Below are 22,412 nucleotides of genomic sequence, written 5' to 3' on the forward strand. Positions count from 1 at the left end.
AAAATTGCAAAATTTTAAACATTTTCGCCATATTTCCGTTTTTTTCATAAATAATCGCAAGTAATATCGAAGAAATGTTACCACTACCATGAAGTACAATATGTCACGAAAAAACAATCTCAGAATCAGCGGGATCCGTTGAAGCGTTCCAGAGTTATAACCTCATAAAGTGACAGTGGTCAGAATTGCAAAAATTGGCCTGGTCATTAAGTACCAAATTGGCTCTGTCACTAAGGGGTTAAACATGCCTCCATCACACCTATCCTCAAAAAGCCCTCTCTTGACCCATCTTCTGTATCTAGCTATCGCCCTATATCACTTCTCCCCTATGCCTCCAAGCTACTAGAACAACTCGTCTACCTTGAACTGTCCTCTCATCTCTCTTCTTGCTCCCTCTTCGACCACTTACAATCTGGCTTCCGGTCACACCACTCCACTGAAACTGACCTTACTAAGGTCACCAATGACCTCTTAAATGCCAAGAGCAAGCGACACTACTCTGTCCTCCTCCTCCTGGACCTGTCGGCTGCCTTTGACACAGTGGACCATTCCCTATTATTACGGACCCTCTCATCCCTTGGCATCACAGACTTGGCCCTATCCTGGATCTCATCATACCTAACAGACCAGACATTCAGCGTCTCCCATTCACACACCACCTCCTCACCTCGCCCTTTATCTGTCGGAGTCCCACAAGGTTCAGTCCTAGGGCCCCTGCTCTTCTCCATTTACACCTTTGTCCTGGGACAGCTCATAGAATCTCATGGCTTTCAGTATAATCTCTATGCTGATGAGACACAGATCTACATCTCTGGACCAGGTATCACCTCCCTGCTAACCAGAATCCCTCAATGTCTGTCCACTATTTCATCCTTCTTCTCCGCTAGATTTCTGAAACTTAACATGGACAAAACAGAATTCATCATCTTTCCCCCATCTCACGTGGACCCCCAACGAACCTATCCATTACAGTAAATGGCTGCCCACTCTCCCCAGTCCCACAAGCTCGCTGCCTCGGGGTAATCCTTGACGCTGAACTCTCCTTCAAACCACATATCCAAGCCCTTTCCAGTTCCTGCCGACTTCAACTCAAAAATATTTCACAAATCCATTCATTCCTCAACCAAGAATCTGCAAAAACCCTAGTCCATGCCCTCATCATCTCTCGCCTTGACTACTGCAACCTTCTGCTCTGTGGCCTCCCCTCGAACACTCTTGCACCCCTCCAATCTATTCTAAACTCTGCTGCCCGACTAATCCACCTGTCCCCCTGCTATTCCCCAGCTTCTCCCCTCTGTCAATCCCTTCACTGGCTCCCCATTGCCCAGAGACTCCAGTACAAAACCCTAACCATGACATACAAAGCCATCCACAACCTGTCTCCTCCATACATCTGTGACCTCGTCTCCTGGTACTTTCCTGCACACAACCTCCGATCCTCACAAGATCTCCTTCTCTACTCCCCTCTTATCTCCTCTTCCCACAATCGCATACAAGATTTCTCTCGCGCATCACCCCTACTCTGGAACTCTCTACCACAACATATCAGACTCTCACCTACCATCGAAACCATCAAAAAGAGCCTGAAGACCCACCTCTTCCGACAAGCCTATAACCTGCAGTAACCACCGATTGACCAAACCACTGCATGACCAGCTCTACCCTCGCCTACTGTATTCTCACCCATCCCTTGTAGATTGTGAGCCTTCGCGGGCAGGGTCCTCTCTCCTCCTGTACCAGTTATGACTTGTATTGTTTAAGATTATTATCCTTGTTTTTATTATGTATACATCCTTACATGTAAAGCGCCATGGAATAAATGGCGCTATAACAATAAATAATAATAATAATCGAATCTCTGACCCTTTGGTCAGATACTGCAGTCATAGACTGCCCTGGAGTGGTACCCGGTTCCACTGGCAGCCCATTCTATCTTCACCATCAGAAGCCTTAGTGAAGATCTCATAGACAGTCACAGCTCTCCAGGGTAAACCTTGCCAGTGGCACAGTGGATTCAAACCCACCAGTGTTACAGAAAGCTCAGGCCATGGACCGACTGACAAGATGTGATCTAGAGACTTCAAGTCTCTTGTGCAAGTTCTATATGAGGAGGTTTGTGCGCAACGCAAGCAGCAAGACCAGCTAATGTAGGCGATTAATGTGATGGCGACCCAGCTGAAGGATTTGTCCACCTCTGTGTCCATGTGGAAAAAGGGAATCCAGCTCCAAGAGATAAAATCAAAAATTAACTTTAATAGTATTCATTTAAAATAGAAATAGGCTATAAGACATACAAAAGCCGGATATACCGGAAGGACGCGTTTCGAACACACAAGTGCTCTTAGTCTCAACCGATAGAGAGACCATCTATTGACATCACTGCTGATGTTTTGCTCATGACACCTGTTTTTCCATCCTTCCTTAAAATCGGATAAATAATATAGACATCACTGTACATGCAAAGTTCTCAGGTGAGACACCAGATGGTGGAGTTTCAGGTTTACAAAGATCACTTATTGAAGGCCAATGTACTGAGGAAGTGAATCAAGAACTGGTATACAATTTGTTTTAGTAGCTTAAATTTAACGGGAAGGGAAAGACCAGGATTTAGAGAACTACGGGGTCAAGAGAGGATGTTTCTAAGAGTGTGATGAGTGTATATTTAATGTACGATGGGAAGGAGCCAATGGGCATCGGGGCCCGAAGGTGAGTTAAGGTCTTTGAATGCATTGGATTAACATGAAAGTTGATTGATCCATATCTATTTCATTGCAATCACTGTAGCGTTCGAAAGCATGTTGGTATAAGTAACCATTTGGATTTTCTGTAATTTTCTCTTGAGATCATATGCTGCATTTTGAAAATGTTTTCGATATTTTGCGGCTACAGAGCTGACCACATTTACAGGGCAACCTATTTTACTATTCCCGGTAAAGAAAAAAATAAATGGGGGGTCGGTGATGGAAACATTTTACAAGTAACACCTTGGAATGGCTTGCATAATTAGGGAGTTGGCATGTTGCTCATTAAAAAGTGTAGGAGTAATTCAATGCAGACTTTTTAAACACTATTCAGAATCAACTCTTAGAAAAGGACTTACTTGGTGCAATCATCACAGTTAATGGTGCCTGTTGTCTCCTTTATGGTCCGCTCAGATACAAAAGCTGGATATTCTGTATCACAGGGCTCCAAAGTCTGCTTTAGCCTTTGAGCTTAAAAAAGGAAATAAAAAGCACAAATATACAAGGATTAAGAATATTTGCTTTTCATTCTGCCACCATGTGACTTCTTTCAGGTATTACAATAATACATTTATATTCTCCATCTGTATCTAAACAGCAACCGATGACGCTCCAGTTATCTTACAACTAAGAGCCCTTTTAAAGGGAAGAATTGAGAAAATGAATGTCAATCGTCAATATAAACAAGCTGTTAATGCCCAAAAGACATGGAAGTATATGTTTTAATAATTGTATTTTTGACAAAGCTTGTCTTCTTTTACTAATAAGTAGTGATGGGCGAACCCGAACAGTAAAGTTCAGGGTCCATACAGAACACTTAGTGTGCATGCACGAATTACAAACATAGACTTCTCCAGGAGGTCTGTGTTACTGTTCAGGTTCGAAAGCCTGAACATTGGCTGTTTCCCATGCTGTCATTTGTGTGACAGCGTGAGAAACACCGGCGGCTCTGATTAGAGCACTGCCGTTGCCACGCTGACAGATGACAGTGTGAGCCAGCAGCTCTGACCAGTGGTAAAAAAGGTTACCACCAGTCACAGGCGTCCACTGATGAGAGTACTACTCTCACTATCCTCCCCCTTGCTCTCTCGAATAGCAATGAGAGCAGGCGAAGCTGATGAGAGTATTTATCAGCCAGCACCTGTGCAATAAATGAATCATTGTTTTGAAAAATTACAATGGGTCTCTTCTATTCTTGCTAACCAGCACATGCAAAACCGAGAGCTGCAGGTTGCAACACCAAGTTGTCAGCTTTACATTGGCTGGTTATCAAAAATAGAGAGGTCCCCATACCATATCACACCATATTTATTAATTATTTAAATAATAAATTTAAAAATGGCATGGTGTCCCCCCCATTTTTGACAACCAGCCAAGCTAAAACAGACCGCTGGGGTCTGGTACTCTCAGAATGGGAAGGGACATGTATATTGGCACTCCCCAGCCTAAAAAAAGCTACTCGCAGCCACACCAGAAAAGGCGCATCAATTGAAGCCCAGGGATTAGTAATGGAGAAGTGCCTATAAGACGCCCCCATTACTAACCCGATAGTCAAATTGTAAAAAATACCCAGCCAAAATAAAGTCCTTTAATTGAAAGAAAGACACAGGCTCCTTAATTTTAAATAAAAACTCCCCACCCATTTATTAACAAAAAAATAAAAATAAAAAAGGAAAACTATATTTTCTTTTCTGCTGATAATCCACTAATGCCCATGTCCCACTGTAAAGACAAAAAATAATAATACACCATATTTCTCACCTGTTTGATGATAATCCATTAATGGCGATGTCCCACAACAATCTGGATGATTTTGAGAGCAGCCACATCAGTGATGTGAACGCTCTCCATGTCAGCCGGAACACACCGAGGCAGGAGAGTGATTACGCTCCTACAGTGTGAAGCAATGACGTGAAAAAGGCCACCGTACTTCATAGCTGATGAACCTCAGTCACCTCACTGATGTCACCGCTTGCTCTGTGAGATTTTTCTCACAATGGTAGTGGTGATGTCAGTGAGGTGACCGGGGTTCAACAGCTATGAACTCCGGTGAACTTTCTCATGTCACTCAGTGCTGCACACTTCAGGAGCACAATCACGCTCCTGTCTTAGTGAGTCCTGGCTGGCTTACTGAGTGGTTGCATCATGCCAGTGCTCAACAAACCACCTAGATGTACGTAGCAGAGCTGGACTTCTTCATTGGACAGATATAGATTATCTTCTCAGCTGACAGGTGAGGAATATGGTGGTTTATTAGTTTTTATTTTACAGAAATAAATGAGTAAAAGAGGATGGGGAGTTTTATTTTAAATAAAGAACTTTATTCTTGCAGTGTCTTTATTACAATCATACTATAGGGTTAGTAATGGGGGCATCTTATAGACGTCTCTCCATTACTAACCTGTGGGGTTGATGTCAGCTGACATTGCAAAGCTGACATCAAACCCACAATTATTACCCATACTTTTCCCTCATGCTGAATATTATTTTTACGACGTGCACTGACAGTGCACCCTCTTGCTGACTCGTTACTTCTGCTCAGAGGCGGCGAGTAAGTGCACTGTCACTGTCGGAATTGACAATGCATGCTCAGTTGGGCAGGGTCTAGCCCAGCCCTTGAAATGAAGGTCACTGATGATGATTAATTTCAGGGAGGGGGCGGAGGCTATAGCAGTGACCGCAGCATCTCCACCCTGATGATGACTCATTTCACTAACACCGTGAGTTCTCAAATGAAGCGTCATAAAAAAAGAAGTTAAAAAAAACATAAAGCAGTTAGATAGAATAGTGAGGGAAGGATAGGGACATTTTCAGTCAACCATATTAGAAAAGAGATTAGATTAAGACACTAAATAGATATGCATTTAGGATTAAAATAAATTTTAGTTATGAACCAAACCTTTAAGTCCATTATAAAAATGTTTGTTGCTAAAAATTGTTTTTCTTTTTCTGAGTGGGTGACCAGTCATGATTGTCAGAGCTCCCTTGGTTCATAATTTAAAAGGGACACTGATGTTTCAATAAAAATTGCATAAATCAATAGTACAATTGAATATAACAGAATTTGTAATATATCTTTTCAGAGAAATCAACTTTTTTCTCCACTATGAGCCACTTTTTCCCCCTCTTCTGCCTTCTAAACTGATGGATCACTGTGAAGATCACCTAAAATCCGTCTTGCTCAGTGTCACAGACTGCTAGCACAGTGAAATATCATCTCTAGTGATGAGCGAATATACTCGTTACTCGAGATTTCTCGAACACGCTCGGGTGTCCTCCGAGTATTTTTTAGTGCTTGGAAATTTAGTTTTCCTCACCTCAGCTGAATGATTTACAGCTATTAGCCAGCTTGATTACATGTGGGGATTCCCTAGCAAACAGGCAACCCCCACATGTACTTATGCTGGCTAACAGATGTAAATCATTCAGCTGTGGCGATGAAAACTAAATCTCTGAGCACTAAAAAATACTCGGAGGACACCCGAGTGTGCTCGGGAAATCTGGAGTAAAGAGTATATTCGCTCATCACTAATCACCTCCTATTATAGTCTATGGAGAGAGAAGGGGAAGTTGGAGTGAAGAGCACTCAGCACAGCGAGAGACCAAGCAGACACAGGCAGATCGTGCTCCAAATTCTAGCAAATTTATTTCACTCTAGAGGTGGATTCACAAGCACACAGCTCAGTACTGCTGCATAATTTATTTTGTGCTGCTGCTTATTCTATGTCCTACATAGAGAAAGAAGAGCAACATCTTCAGTGAAGATTAAAGAGAAAGCCTGCAGGGTGGAAAAACATGATGAAAAATGCATATAATGGCCAAATTTAGTGTTATTCCTCATGAACACCCAGGATAGTTTATTGAGAAAGGTCACCTGAAATGACAAGTACACTTTAACAAAAGCGGACAACTCAAGAACTGAGACATGAACAGATCTTTCAGAAATATGCTTTTACATAAAATCAAAACCTTTTTTTTTATAGGAGGAATAAGGTCAACCCCAAAAGTTGTCAAAAACAAGACAGTTGACAAAAAATATATATGATATGACCAAATTGTTAAACTTTGAACCATTACGCCAACAGATGGCGGACAATGTCTAGAGGCATCGTATCTCTCGACATATCATCTTTCTTATAAAAAGGTCATCAAATGTGTTTGTTTGTAACCAGTGTCCAAGACTTCTCATCTTGATTTTTCTACATAAAAAAAAATCAGGAACTGTAAGTGGAGAATGGAAAACAATGGCTAATTCAAGAGACAAGACGTTGTAGGGAAAATGTCCAATTGTTTCCTACACTGCAGCCAAGTTCCTTGCTGTTTTAAACCTACTCTACATGACAGAGGCCAAGTTCACAACTTCTAACTGATTAAAATAAAGAACAAAATTAGTGTTAACGAGTTTCTTGGGACAGACTGCAGCCATGGATACAGAATCACATACTATAGGTTGCCCATTCAATGGACTAAGACACATTCTCCAATGGACCTAAGCTACCATGAGAACAATACATTGGGTTCCTGTAAGGACCAAACTGGGAAAGACAGAGGTGACTTATTTCCTCTATCTAACTACTTAAATGCCATGATCGCTGTTCACCCCAGAATCTAAAGAGTTAAACTGCTGCAAGCAGAGCTGGCTCCAATTGCAGCAATTTACAAGTGTCTGTTTTGTATATAGCGGGGCCCACTCCATACAACTCCTTCCAACACACATATATGGCAGAAGTCTGGAGAAGTGAGCAGAGAAGATTCCAGTTAGGGAGCTAAGCCCCTTGTACACACACTATTGATTAAAGGGGTTGTCCAGGACTTTAACATTGATGGCATATCCTTAGGATAGGTCATCAATGTCTGATCGGTGGCGGTACGACACCCGGAATCCCCGCCGATCAGAGGTTTCCAAGGTTGGCGGGAGCCGGAACTGCTTCGTTACGGAGCTGAACAGCACAGTTCCATCGACTGTATAGTGGCCGCGACAGGGTACTGCACATCCTCCCCTTATTCAAATCAATGGGGGTCAGATGTGCAGTACCCGACTGCGACCACTATTGCATCAATATGGCTGTGAAGCTCCATAACTGAGCAGCTCCGGCCACTGCCAACATTGGAAATAGCTGATCGGCAGTGTCACACCCCCATCAATCAGACATTGATGACCGATCCTAAGGATAGACCATCAATGTTAAAGTACTGAACAACCCCTTTAAAAGAACTAGATCTTGGTACACATGAGAATAATCTCACTATTGGGCATACACATGATTCACCTTTTCACAAAAAAGAAGTAGAGATCAAATCTAAATGTTACGGTAAGTTCAAAGGGAGAATAATGACCCTCTAAATATGTTCCTCTAAAAACTCCTCCAAAAATTAGTATGATCAGCAGAACAAGCTTGATGATGTGTGCTGCAGGGGGGCATTCTTTTATAAATGAGTTTAATAGCTGGATACAAACTGTTTTTCTGTTCCCGGAAATACATATGATGTAAATGCGGTTTCGGCATTAGATGTGCTCTATTTTCGTTCGTCTGGGCAATTGGATGAAAATCCCTAATCTTTGATAGAAAAATTGTATGCGAGCATGTGTAGAGAAATAGACGTTTTTCAAACTATTGAAATAAACTTTAAGAATACCTGTGAAACAACGTTGAGTAGACGGGCGAGGGGTTAGTAAGGGATGAGTTCCAGTTGCTAAGTCAAGCGAACAAATCAGGAGAAAGTATTTCCAATTTACTATAAAAATAATGATCATCGCGATGAAAGTATGGTCAATAATGGCTATTGTACAACATTCAGCCTTGGGGCTCATATGGACTGGTGAAACATGGAAGAGGGCCAAGGGCCAATGAAATGAAAAGGTAAAACCACTAGAGCAAAGGCCAATATACTCACTGTAAAAGGGTTTTTCAGGAATTTTATGTTGATACTAAATGTTTCGGTTATTTCACCAATAGAAGATCTGTGTTCTGCTTTTCGGTTCCCTGACAATCAAATGATTGAGGAGACCGCGATCGGCCACTGACACCATGTTCCCTTAGGGCAGTGTTCCCCAAGTTCGGTCCTCAAGAGCCACCAACAGGTCATGTTTTCAGGATTTCCTTAGTAATGCCCAGGTGAGAACTCCATAATCTAGACAGGCATCAATTCCATCACCTGGGCGATGCTAAGGAAATCCTAAAAACACGACCTGTTGGTGGCTCTTGAGGACTGGAGTTGGGGAACACTGCCTTAGGGAAACACTACCCTGTATTAATCATCAGGCAAAGCTCTGCACATTTGTTGTTGCGGCCCTTAGTATTTAAATATTAGTATCATTGTAGTGAATAGGATTGAGAAACCCGTTTGAAAATAGTTTATTTCCGCCATATAAGACAATGGAGGCCAGTCTCATCCAACTAATTAGGTAAAAAGCAGACCCATCCCAGCTATGGTCTTTTTTTTGTTGTTGAGACCTGTCAGCAGGTCATAGAGAATTGAATAAAATGATACTTATACCGATATATTATTCCGGAAAAATACAAACTTTTCTTATATGTAATTTAATTATTAAGATCTATGGGTGGGACATAGATCTCCACGAGAATCTGCTTCCAGAGGTTATTTTAAATGAAAGGGGGCGTCATCAGTGTGAGACATGAAGATCAGGAGAGCAGACGGTCAGTCATTACATGTCTCATGCTGGTGAAGCCCCCTTTCATTTAAAATAAGCTCTGGAGGCAGATTCTAGGGGAGAACTATGTCCGGTCCAAGTCATTTACATATTAAGAAAAACATGGATTTCTCTGGAGCAAGACATCGGATCGCAGATATCAAGGTATCATTTTATTCAGCTTTCTTGACCAACATCGGCAAATTGACGGCTTAGGAGGGTTGATCTTACAGACAGATTCCCTTTAAGCTCTTTTACAGTTCTCATTAAGCTTACTATAATAAAATACACAAATATCAGAGTATTACCTTTCACAGAATGACCTGAGTTCCACCAACTGCATAGATTAAATTCCACGAGGAATCTGAGGAAGTAAGAGGATATAATAATAAGTTTGTAGGATCTGTTTCAGATACTGTCCAGCTGCAAGTAAGTATAATGCTCACCTATAACTAAGCCTAGCTATCAACGGTGTGATATTGTGGGTATTATCTTGGAAATTTCAGACATCTATACAATTATCATCTTCCGTCATAGCAGAATATGATGATTATGGTTAGAAGCCCACTTTAAATGCTAAAAATGCTCTTTCTGCAAATGCCTACCTCAATAAACAGGACACATTCCACCATTTGACAGTAGATTCACCTTTAAGAGCGTGTTTGGGGATTGGATGATACTGGGTCTGTTGGTGTGCTTTCCTGAGACCCATAAGTGGTTCTGTCAGGTGTCTCCTAGCAAGGTACTCAACAGCTATAGATTCTAATATAGAACAGTGGGCTGAGAGTAGCTTACAGCTCTTGGCAGTCTGGATAGATGGAATGTGGAGGTGCTCTTTTCAGGCTGTTGTTGTAGTGGTGTTGTAGAGTCAGTTCTGGGTGGTCTGCCGATTTTGCAAGAGATATCAGCAAGGATTGGACCCAATGTAATTTGGGTTGTAGAAGACAGCAACTCTGGAGAGCTTAACTGGGCCTTGTAGGAACTTTGTGGGACTTCAGGGTGGGAAGGGCTGGTGGCATATAATGTGCTATGGTTCTGAAACGCTAGTGGGAAGAATGGGCTGGTTGGAGGGATTGACTTTAGGGGCTCTCAAAGATAGAGGCAGGTGTGTGGACACCAATTCTACTCCTGAGTAAATGAGTTGTGATACTATGAGTGTTGCTGTATGTGTATTTCGCAAACTTAATTTACATTATGCAAAATAGGGACAGTTTGTGAGAAATTAACTCTCACTCATGGCCTCGGTGATGTTAACATTGGCGTTAATAAAGCTAACTAGTGTGTGAAAGTTCTCTTTGAAGCTCTAGAATGTTCAAGTGTCCTCATTACTAGATGTGACCAGAAATGGTAAAATCTAACTGGGTCAACTGGGGTATTTCACAACCATTGAGCTCACAAGGGTTGTTCATTGAAAACAAGTTATCACCTAACCTGAAGATAGTTGATCGGTAAGAGTAGGATCACTCGGACTGATCAGTAAAATCGTGAATTTTTATCGCCGTTAGACTGGAGTGTGATCTGAGCTGTACTCATTTCCTATTGGATTGCTGAGGCCTACACTCAGCTTTTCCTGCCAGCCTCATAAAGAATGAATGGTGCGGCAGTAGGACATGCAGCCTCCATTTTGTAACAGGGATAAATCTTCCCGTTGGTGTCAATTACTCCCGCCATGTGTGAATTACTACCATCAAGCATACTGTGCCATTAGTTGAGACCAGTGCCTCGGTGAAAGGAACTGTATTTACCAAGTGTATTGTGCCACCGACTTGCGAATTTTAATGGGGGGAGTCTCTACTACCCTATTACCAGCTTTTGGATGTCATTAGTTCCTGGGACTTTGTTTTTAATAGTCAATGACGACTACTATCAAAGTCCAGTGTTGTCTCCAACGTCTGGAAACACTTGTACGTTCCATTCTGCTATCAATTCTTCACCCATCGAAGTATGCTTAAGTAATGTCTATATTTGAAGATGATATCAAAAGAAAAATCCATAGTCTTGATTGTTATCTTAAAAGCAAAGTATTCTAGAAAAAAAAAGACTTGTGTAATACATTTGTACTATTGACAACAGGAAAATTGCATGGCGTCCGACAGCACAAAGCCTACGTCTCACCAACACCTGACAGCTCGTCTTGAGCCTGACATGAGCATCTAAGAAACTATTTCACAGAACATGAAATCACAAAGAAACAGAATGAATCATCTAGATGGTTTGATGTATTGGCGGAAGCCCACCCAGGCAGCATGCAGCCATTACCTACCACAAGACTGTAACCACGATCAGGGCACTTCCTAGTATTTGTCCACATTAAGAAGACTACACTAGAGTTAAAATGTGTGTGGTGAGTACATGCTCTTCAATGTTTGCTAATTCGTGTGATGCAATAAACATTCTTAGAGCGTGCAGGGCCGACGCGCCTCGTAATGACGAAAATAGACTTACAGGATAAGCTCTGTCATTATCCATTTTACAGCAGCAAACAAGGCATGATAGGGCTGGAAAAGAGCAGAGATGTAATGATGTGGAGGAAAAGGTCTTTCATCTTTAAGCAAGAAAAATGTACAATTGCAAAGCTTTCACCTACACAGAGTGGGAGCACACACATTTCGTGGCCTGAGACTTAGCAAAAAAAGAAAAAAGCTATCAATAAAATATAGGAAATGGTGTCAGGGAAGACTCAGTGCCAAAAGTAGTGATCGGGCAACATGGACTCAATTCCAACTGCCCAGTTACGTTGGGCTTTTTTTTGAGAATTGGGTTCCAGGTGTCACCAACAAGTTACTTTACCTTGATCTTGATTTAGCTATCTACATACAGTACTAGGACGTCATACTAAATTTTGCCCCAAAAGAGGGAAAATCAAGTTACAACGTTGGTCTTATTAACAGGACCATAATGAGATAGGTCTATAAATTAACGGGGACGTTTTACAGTTCTGAAGCCCTGCGTAGGTTGCACATGGTGGGTCCTTAAATGTCCCATTTGGGATCATTCAGATAAGTGCATTATTTGTACGTGTGTTGACCTTGACCACACACGTAGAGCACAAGGACGAACTATAGCCAATGTAGCAGCACACATGGTCAATTTCCACCATGGACCAATAATTTGTGTAGAAAAACATTGTAGCATGCACTACTCTTGGACAGTTTAGTAAAAGTAAGTAGCAGGCAGCTTCTGCACTCATTCCATTTGCAGGCGAACACACAGAGCTGTACATGGAGCTTATAGGAATTCAGTCACATCTTCAGTTTCTGAACCTAACTGGCCTGATTTTTAGCTTGGCCATCTGAACTCTGCCTTTATAAATTTATAGCGCCATATGAAAAAAGTGTAATATCTCAAAAACAGCAAATTGCAAAATTATCCTTCAGGCCATAAAATAGCTGTACCCACTCTGACGGTAGCAGATATAATGTATTGTATAGGGACCTTCTATAAAAGTCGAAAAATACTAAAACCTTATAGTTAAATCTTTTTTTAAATTCAGTTATTGGAGAGCACTATAGGAAAAAAGAAGGGCAAAAGGTAAATAGCTGTCCACACATGTTTCGTCACATAGGTAGACTGGAAATTTATACAGAAGAAGCAATGTTGTGTATAAAATGACTAGGGGCTACAAACCATAAGATAAAAATGGGCCCCACCAGTATGGTGCTCGGTGTTCTAAACAGTATAAAGGGGTCTTGAGTTTGTTTCCATCACTCTTGGGATAATTTGTAGCCTACAATAGAGCAGATGTAATAATTCTATATTTTAGATTAAGTAACCTGAAGACTCTATATACCTTAGAAGAAAGTCGGGGAAACTGGCTGACTATGTAATGTGTTTGGGGGCCGATTGAGAAGGATTGGACAGTGGAACGTTAATACTCGATCGGTTTGTTTTCAGGAATGATAAGACACTGCCGGAGATGTTTAAAGCCCCTGATAAATCTGGTGCAATTAATATATGGTTTTTTTAGATGCTTTAAAGAGGAGAGTCCAATGCAAGTTATTGATATCCATTGACAAAGTGGATAAGACCAACAGGAAGAGTCCTCTGCCCTCCAAAGCATCAACAGCAACCACACTGTGTGGCCATTATGGAAGCTAAACCATTGATAAGAAGAGTATACTGTACGCTGACATGGCCATCACATTATTTATAATCAGTAGTATACGGTATGAATATACTAGATATAGAAGGTAGACTTACATCGAGCAGGCTGTGCGCACTGTCACTGCTCTCCTTATTAGTTCTGCACATGGCTTGATAGTCATACAAGGTTATTCTACGGAAACAAAAAAATAATAATTTTATTCAACACTCATTTGCATCACTTGAAGAGTAAGCAAACATTTTTACAACTTTCAAAGCCCTTATAATTACAAGTAGAAATCCAAGTGCTAAGATCCTCACCGAAAACTGAAAAACCTTATTGAGAGGTGCACAGCTTACAGGTCAGCAGACAGAAGCACACAGTTCAGCAGACAGGATCGCACAGCTCAGCAGACAGGAGCGCACAGCTCAGCAGACAGGAGCGCACAGCTTAGCAGACCTTAATACACAGCTTAGCAGACAGGAGCACATAGCTCAGCAGACAGGAGCGCACAGCTCAGCAGACAGGAGCACACAGCTCAGCAGACAGGAGCACAAAGCTCAGCAGACAGGAGCGCACAACTCAGCAGACAGGAGCACACAGCTCAGCAGACAGGATTGCACAGCTCAGCAGACAGGAGTACACAGCTCAGCAGACAGGAGTGCACAGCTCAGCAGACAGGAGCGCACAGCTCAGCAGACAGGAGCACACAGCTCAGCAGACAGGAGTGCACAGCTCAGCAGACAGGAGCGCACAGCTCAGCAGACAGGAGCACAAGGCTCAGCAGACAGGAGCGCACAGCTCAGCAGACAGGAGCACACAGCTCAGCAGACAGGAGTGCACAGCTCAGCAGACAGGAGCACACAGCTCAGCAGACAGGATCGCACAGCTCAGCAGACAGGAGCGCACAGCTTAGCAGACCTTAATACACAGCTCAGCAGACAGGAGCGCACAGCTTAGCAGACAGGAGCGCACAGCTCAGCAGACAGGAGCACACAGCTCAGCAGACAGGAGCACAAAGCTCAGCAGACAGGAGCGCACAACTCAGCAGACAGGAGCACACAGCTCAGCAGACAGGATCGCACAGCTCAGCAGACAGGAGTGCACAGCTCAGCAGACAGGAGCGCACAGCTCAACAGACAGGAGCGCACAGCTCAGCAAACAGGAGTGCACAGCTTAGCAGACAGGAGTTCACAGCTTAGCACACAGGAGCGCACAGCTCAACAGACAGGAGCGCACAGCTCAGCAGACAGGAGCACACAGCTCAGCAGACAGGAGCACACATCTCAGCAGACAGGAGCATACAGTTCAACAGACAGGAGTGCACAGCTCAACAGACAGGAGCGCACAGCTCAGCAGACAGGAGCACACAGCTCAGCAGACAGGAGCACACATCTCAGCAGACAGGAGCGTACAGTTCAACAGACAGGAGTGCACAGCTCAGCAGACAGGAGCGCACAGCTCAGCAGACAGGAGCACACATCTCACCAGACAGGAGCGTACAGCTCAGCAGACAGGAGCATACAGCTCAGCAGACAGGAGGGCACAGCTCAGCAGACAGGAGCGCACAGCTCAGCAGATAGGAGCACACATCTCAACAGACAGGAGCGTACAGCTCAGCAGCCAGGAGTGCACAGCTCAGCAGACAGGAGTACACAGCTCAGCAGACAGGATTGCACAGCTCAGCAGACAGGAGCACACATCTCAGCAGACAGGAGCGTACAGCTCAGCAGACAGGAGCGTACAGCTCAGCAGACAGGAGTGCACAGCTCAGCAGACAGGAGCGCACAGCTCAGCAGATAGGATCACACATCTCAACAGACAGGAGCGTACAGCTCAGCAGCCAGGAGTGCACAGCTCAGCAGACAGGAGTACACAGCTCAGCAGACAGGAGTGCACAGCTCAGCAGACAGGAGCGCACAGCTCAGCAGACAGGAGCACACAGCTCAGCAGACAGGAGTGCACAGCTCAGCAGACAGGAGCGCACAGCTCAGCAGACAGGAGCACAAGGCTCAGCAGACAGGAGCGCATAGCTCAGCAGCGGTGAGCCCGCATCAAAGCTGGGGCATGTCAGCTGTTTTGAACAGCTGACATGTGCCCGCAATAGCGACGGTTGAAATCGCGACTCTCCCGCAGCTATTAACTAGTTAAATTCTGCTGTCAAACGCTGACAGCGGCATTTAACCGGCGCTCCGGAAATGAGCGCATCGCTGACCCCCGTCACATGATCAGGGGTCAGTGCTCCTGTATAGTAACCATAGAGGTCCTTGAGACCTCTATGGTTACTGATCCCCGGTAGCTGTGAGCTCCACCCTGTGGTCGCCACTCATAGTACACCTGCATTTCTGCAGCATAGCAGCGATCTGATGATCGCTGCTATGTAGCAGAGGCGATCAAGTTTTGCCAGCTTCTAGCCTCCTATGAAGGCTATTCAAGCATGGCAAAAGTAAAAAAAAAGTAAAAAAAATGTGAAAAAAATAAAAAAAATATAAAAGTTTAAATCACCCCCCTTTTGCCCCATTCAAAATAAATCAATTAAAAAACAATCAAACCTACACATATTTGCTATCGCCGCATTCAGAATCGCCCGATCTTTCAATAAAAAAAGCATTAACCTGATCGCTAAACAGCGTAGCAAGAAAAAAATTTGAAACGCCAGAATTACATTTTTGGTCGCCGTGACATTGCATTAAAATGCAATAACGGGCGATCAAAAGAATGTATCTGCACCGAAATGGTATCATTAAAAACGCCAGCTCAGCACCCAAAAAATAAGCCCTCACCCGACCCCAGATCATGAAACATGGAGACTAGGGTTGAGCGACCTTTACTTTTATAGGATCGGGTCGGGTTTCACGAAACCCGACTTTTTCAAAAGTCGGGTCGAGTGAAATCGGCCGATCCTATAAAAAAGTCGGGGTCGGGGTCGGCCGAAACTCGAAACCCAATGCAGTGCATTGGGTTTCCATTGGTTCCCAGGGTCTGAAGGAGCGGAAACTCTCCTTCAGGCCCTGGGATCCATATTTAAGTGTAAAATAAAGAATTAAAATAAAAAATATCGCTATACTTACCCTCTGACGCGCCCTGGTACTAACCGGGAACCTTCCTTCCTTCGAATCAGCGCTTGCAGGACCTTGCGGTGACGTCGCGGTGACGTCGCGGCTTGTGATTGGTCGCACGGCCGCCCATGTGACCGCTCGCGCGACCAATCACAAGCCGTGACGTCACCGCGACGTCACCGCAAGGTCCTGCAAGCGCTGATTCGAAGGAAGGAAGGTTCCCGGTTAGTACCAGGGCGCGTCAGAGGGTAAGTATAGCGATATTTTTTATTTTAATTCTTTATTTTACATTAAATATGGATTCCGATACCGATTTCCGATATTGCAAACATATCGGAACTTGGGATCGGAATTCCGATACCACATTCAGAAGATCGCCGACTTCATGGCCGACCCCACACTGGGGTCGGGTCGGGTTTCATGAAACCCGACTTTGCCAAAGGTTGGCGACTTCTGAAAGTGGCCGACCCGTTTCGCTCAACCCTAATGGAGACGTTACGAGTATTGGAAAATGGCGCAATTTTTTATTTTTTTTTGCAAAGTTTGGAATTTTTTTCACCACTTAGATAAAAAATGACCTAGTCATGTTAGGTATCTATGAACTCTTAATGACCTGGAGAATCATAATGGCAGGTCAGTTTTAGCATTTAGTGAATCTAGCAAAAAAGCCAAACAAAAAACAAGTGTGGGACTGCACTTTTTTGCAATTTCACCGCTCTTGGAATTTTTTTCTTGTTTTCTAGTACACGACATGCTAAAACCAATGATGTTGTTCAAAAGTACAACTTGTTTAGCAAAAAATAAGCCCTCAAATGGCCATATTGACGGAAAAATAAAAACGTTATGACTCTGGGAATGAGGGGAGCAAAAAACGAACATGGAAAAATGGAAAATCCCAAGGTCATGAAGGGGTTAAAGCAGATTCGGGTCCACCCCGAAGCACAGACATATCATTAATTCAAATCTTCAAACGCAGATTAAACAAGAACCACAAGACAGATTTCATCAACCAAGGTATCATTTTAATCAGTATAGCGGCGCCAACCTGACAATGCCTGTAGTTTAATTAAGAAAATCCTGATGACAGGTTCTCTTTAAATACTCTTATAGTGGACAGAAATTAGGTGGTTCGAACCGGACAAGACGGCCCTAATAAGGACACAAGCATAGTCTTGTAAAACTTAATATATGTAAGTGAAATATAAAATTGTTCTTTATTGGCAGGAAGAAATAACCCAAGCCAGCACCCATCTCAGGCCAATTTCACTCTTTCAACTTTTGAAATACCTGAAATGACAGATGGGATTTTCAGAAGAATACTAGTAAGTATGAGCCGACACTGTGCAGTTATGACCCTCAGTGAAAAAATATTTCAGTACTTAGATCAGGTCTGATGCAGCGGCCCCATTCTGCCGTAGCAGCGAGCGTTCAGAGTCATGTTTACATTGTGTACTGTGTTAAACTTCAATGCCGTTTGACAAGGAAAAAGGAAATTTGAGTAATTACCTAACTACAAAGTGATTTCCTGCTTTTGATGCTGTGTTACATTTACTGTCTCAAGATCAGCAGAAACATAAAACCTGACGCGCTCGACAGAATATTTCACTGGTGACTATATAGTTATTGAGACATTACAAATAAAAAGTATATTTATAAATACAATACATATATATATATATATATATATATATATATATATACAGTATACTGTATATACAGGGTGGGCCATTTATATGGATACACCTAAATAAAATGGGAATGGTTGGTGACATCAACTTCCTGTTTGTGGCACATTAGTATATGGGAGGAGGAAAACTTCAAGATGGGTGGTGACCATAGCAGCCATTTTGACGTCAGCCATTTTGGATCCAACTTTACTTTCCTATGGGAAGAAGGTCATGTGACACATCAAACTTATTGAGAATTTCACAAGTAAAACAATGGTGTGCTTGGTTTTAACGCAACTTTATTCTTTCATGAGTTATTTACTAGTTTATGACAACTTGTGCTGCCCATTGTGTTGGATTGTCAATGCAACCCTCTTCTCCCACTCTTGGCACACTGATAGCAACACCGCAGATGAAATGTTAGCACAGGCTTCCAGTATCCATTGTTTCAGATGCTGCACATCTCGTAGCTTCACAGCATAGACAATTGCCTTCAGATGACCCAAAAGATAAAATTCTAAGGGGGTCAGATCAGGAGACCTTGGTGACCATTCAACTGGCCCACGACGACCAATCCGCTTTCCAGGAAACTGTTCATGTAGGAATGCTCGGACCTGACACCCATAATGTGGTGGTGCACCATCTTGCTGGAAAAACTCAGGGAACGAGTCATCTTCAGGGCATAAAGGGGGCAACATATCATCATGATGGTTGTCGTCGGCAAGTTGAATGGCCGAAGTGGTCATTAGAAGTCATTAGAAGTGGTCATAAACTTGTAAATAACTCATGAAAGAATAAAGTTATGTTAAAACCAAGCACACCATAGTTTTTCTTGTGAAATTCTCAATAAGTCTGATGTGTCATATGACCCCCTTTCCATTGGAAAACATAAAGTTGGATCCAAAATGGCCGACTTCAAAATGGCCACCATGGTCACCACCCATCTTGAAAAGTTTTCCTCCTCCCATATACTAATATGCCACAAGCAAGAAGTTGATATCACCAACCATTCCCAGTTTATTTAGATGAAACCATATAAATGGTCCACCCTGTATAATGTCAGGGAAAATCGCTTCTTCGCATGTAAAAATATGGGGAGAAAAGGTCACATAAAAATGTTCTAATTACAAAAAGATAAAATCAGTGTTACAATAGATAAAAATCAAATAAGTAATTAAAATCAATAGATAAAAGTAAAAAATGAAAAAACAAAACACTAGGCTACTTACTGTTTAAGGATTTTTAGTGACATGATCACAGTACTGAAATTTATTTTTCTGCTTTGGACTTTGTTATTGTATTTTATTTAGATTCTATGCAATATACTATTATAGACTTTTTATTTGTCTGCTGATAAATTTACTATTCTTCTGGATTAATGCTCGGATTTGAGCTTGGACTATTTAATGGTTTAATTCTTTATTTTCCAGAATACTCTGACTGTTTCTCCTGGATTATGAACCAGATATCCTTGACCTTGGCCTTTAGTTCAGATTTTGTCATCTTGTTTTGGTAAACTCTTCCAACTCCCTCTACAAGGCAACATTGACTCTGTTGATGCAGCCTAATCCCTGCATAAAGGGAAATGGAATCTATCAGCAGTTTTTTTGCTATGTAATCTGACAGCAGCATGATGTCGGGACAGAAACCCTGATTCCAGCGATGTATCACTTAGTTTACTGGGTGCAGCACCTGTGATGGAATCCCTGTTTTCTCTGCTGCAGATCTAGAAGAGCTCGGAATCCTGAGCTGTGTATAACTCCGCCCACAGCACTGATTGGAAGCTTTCCGTGTTCACAGCCGCTAATCAGTGGTGGAAGTTGGACCAGGAGGCACGAGACATCTAGTCCTGTATTGATAATCTTCTGGTGATAAAACAGTGAGGTTATTGAAACAGCAAAACACAGCCTAGTAAGTGACACATCACTGGAATCAAGGTATCTGCACCTAACTGATCCTGCTCACAGATAACAAAGCAAAAATCTGCTGACACTTTGGATAACAAGTAGCTCCTTATGGCCACGCACTAGAAAAAAGTCTGATAAGTTTGGCAGGACAAGCCTCCCAACTGATTATTGGGGGGGGGGAGGGGAAATAAGGAGGAGTCAATCAGTTGAAATGTATTTTTATTTTCAGAGGAGATAAGCTGATGACGCAGATTTTTGACAGCAGCTTTCTTTGCCTATTAAAATAGCAAAATCGCTCAGCAAAGCTGAGTGTTCATGTGCATGGTGGAGTTGGAGAAGACAACAGTCAGATATTTCATTCATTCATTCATTTATTTATTTATTTCACTCACTTATATAGCGCCATTAATTCCACAGCACTTTACAGATGTTATCATCACTAGTGTTGAGCATTCCGATACCGCAAGTATCGGGTATCGGCCGATATTTGCGGTATCGGAATTCTGATACCGAATTCCGATACTTCCCGCGTATCGGATACCGGAATCGGAAGTTCCCAGAATTCAAACTGAACGCAGCAGCCAATGAGGAATGATTGGAAGTGTGGGCACATCCTGTTTAGCATGGTGGGCATGTAAGTACTGGCAAGGCTTGGATTGGCTGCTGAAATGATGTCACTCTGCACTATAAAAAACGCTGCCGCCATTTTGCGCTCACTCTGCTGTGATTTCAGTTAGGGACAGGACGCTGTGTTCTAACTGAGGGCCAGTCGAGCTAGCTAATTGCTTTATTTTCCTTTCCAAAGGCTAATTTAGCAAAACGCTGTGTGTTCTTCACTGTTCACCTTGCTCTTGCCTTGCAGCGCTGTTTTAACAGCGTTCTGCAAGGTCTCTGTGTGTGTGTGTGTGCAGCTCACTCTGTAGTCTGTGTGCAGCCATATACCCGGTTGTATTCAGCTCAGGGGGGGTTCACACTGCCTCACACAGTTGTCCTTTTTTGCTCTTAGTGCAGCCTGCTGCACATTTTTTCTCAAATTTCCTATTAGTGTTTTTCCACCAGTCTCCAGCTCTATTGTGGAAAAACACTACATAGGATAACCTAGAGGGGGGTTTTTGGGCCTTGCAGCGCCGTTTACGGCTGTCTGCACGGTCTCCGTGTGAGCCCAGCTCGCCCTGTAGTCTGTGTGCAGCCATAGCCGGTTGGATTCAGCTCAGGGTTCGTTACTGGCTCATACCTAGAGAAAAATTTTACTTTTTTTCAAATAGTGCAGCCTGTTTAAAATTTGAAAAAAAAAAATTCCTATTAGTGTCTTTCCACTCGTATCCAGCTAAATAGTGGAAAAACACTATATAGGATAACCTAGAGGAGGGTTTTTTGGCCTTGCAGCGCCGTTTACGGCTGTCTGCACGGTCTCTGTGTGAGCGCAGCTCGCCCTGTAGTCTGTGTGCAGCCATAGCCGGTTGGATTCAGCTCAGGGTGCGTTACTGCCTCATACCTTGAAAAACAATTTCCTTTTTTTCAAATAGTGCAGCCAGTTTAAAATTTGAAAAAAAAAATTCCTATTAGTGTCTTTCCACTCGTATCCAGCTAAATAGTGGAAAAACACTATATAGGATAACCTAGAGGAGGTTTTTTTGGCCTTGCAGCGCCGTTTACGGCTGTCTGCACGGTCTCCGTGTGAGCCCAGCTCGCCCTGTAGTCTGTGTGCAGCCATTGCCGGTTGGATTCAGCTCAGGGTTCGTTACTGCCTCATACCTTGAGAAAAATTTTACTTTTTTTCAAATAGTGCAGCCTGTTTAAAATTTGAAAAAAAAAATTCCTATTAGTGTCTTTCCACTCGTATCCAGCTAAATAGTGGAAAAACACTATATAGGATAACCTAGAGGAGGGTTTGTTGGCCTTGCAGCGCCGTTTACGGCTGTCTGCACGGTCTCTGTGTGAGCGCAGCTCGCCCTGTAGTCTGTGTGCAGCCATAGCCGGTTGGATTCAGCTCAGGGTGCGTTACTGCCTCATACCTTGAAAAACAATTTCCTTTTTTTCAAATAGTGCAGCCAGTTTAAAATTTGAAAAAAAAAATTCCTATTAGTGTCTTTCCACTCGTATCCAGCTAAATAGTGGAAAAACACTATATAGGATAACCGAGAGGAGGGTTTTTTGGCCTTGCAGCGCCGTTTACGGCTGTCTGCACGGTCTCCGTGTGATTTAAACTAGCTCTGTAGCCCGATCTGCATCAAAAAAAAAGTTAAGTTCACCAAACACAACTTAACACTTGTGTAGGCCACATTTGAAAAATAATAAAGTT

The 22,412-nt window shown here is 42.8% G+C and overlaps 1 protein-coding gene across 4 annotated transcripts in view; it reads right to left on the reverse strand.

Annotated features, from left to right (window-relative positions):
* Positions 1–22,412, reverse strand: part of CACNA2D3 (calcium voltage-gated channel auxiliary subunit alpha2delta 3) — a 1,133,445-nt gene that overhangs the window by 55,946 nt on the left and 1,055,087 nt on the right. For all 4 annotated transcript variants that reach the window (XM_069736702.1, XM_069736703.1, XM_069736699.1 and 1 more), the window contains 4 exons: positions 13,594–13,669; positions 11,839–11,891; positions 9,702–9,757; positions 3,101–3,212 (listed from right to left, as the gene is read on the reverse strand). In XM_069736702.1, coding sequence (XP_069592803.1) covers positions 3,101–3,212; positions 9,702–9,757; positions 11,839–11,891; positions 13,594–13,669 — 297 coding nt within the window. The remainder of the gene's footprint in view (positions 1–3,100; positions 3,213–9,701; positions 9,758–11,838; positions 11,892–13,593; positions 13,670–22,412) is intronic.

Source organism: Ranitomeya imitator, chromosome 8 (assembly GCF_032444005.1).
Source record: "Ranitomeya imitator isolate aRanImi1 chromosome 8, aRanImi1.pri, whole genome shotgun sequence".
NCBI lineage: Eukaryota > Metazoa > Chordata > Amphibia > Anura > Dendrobatidae > Ranitomeya > Ranitomeya imitator.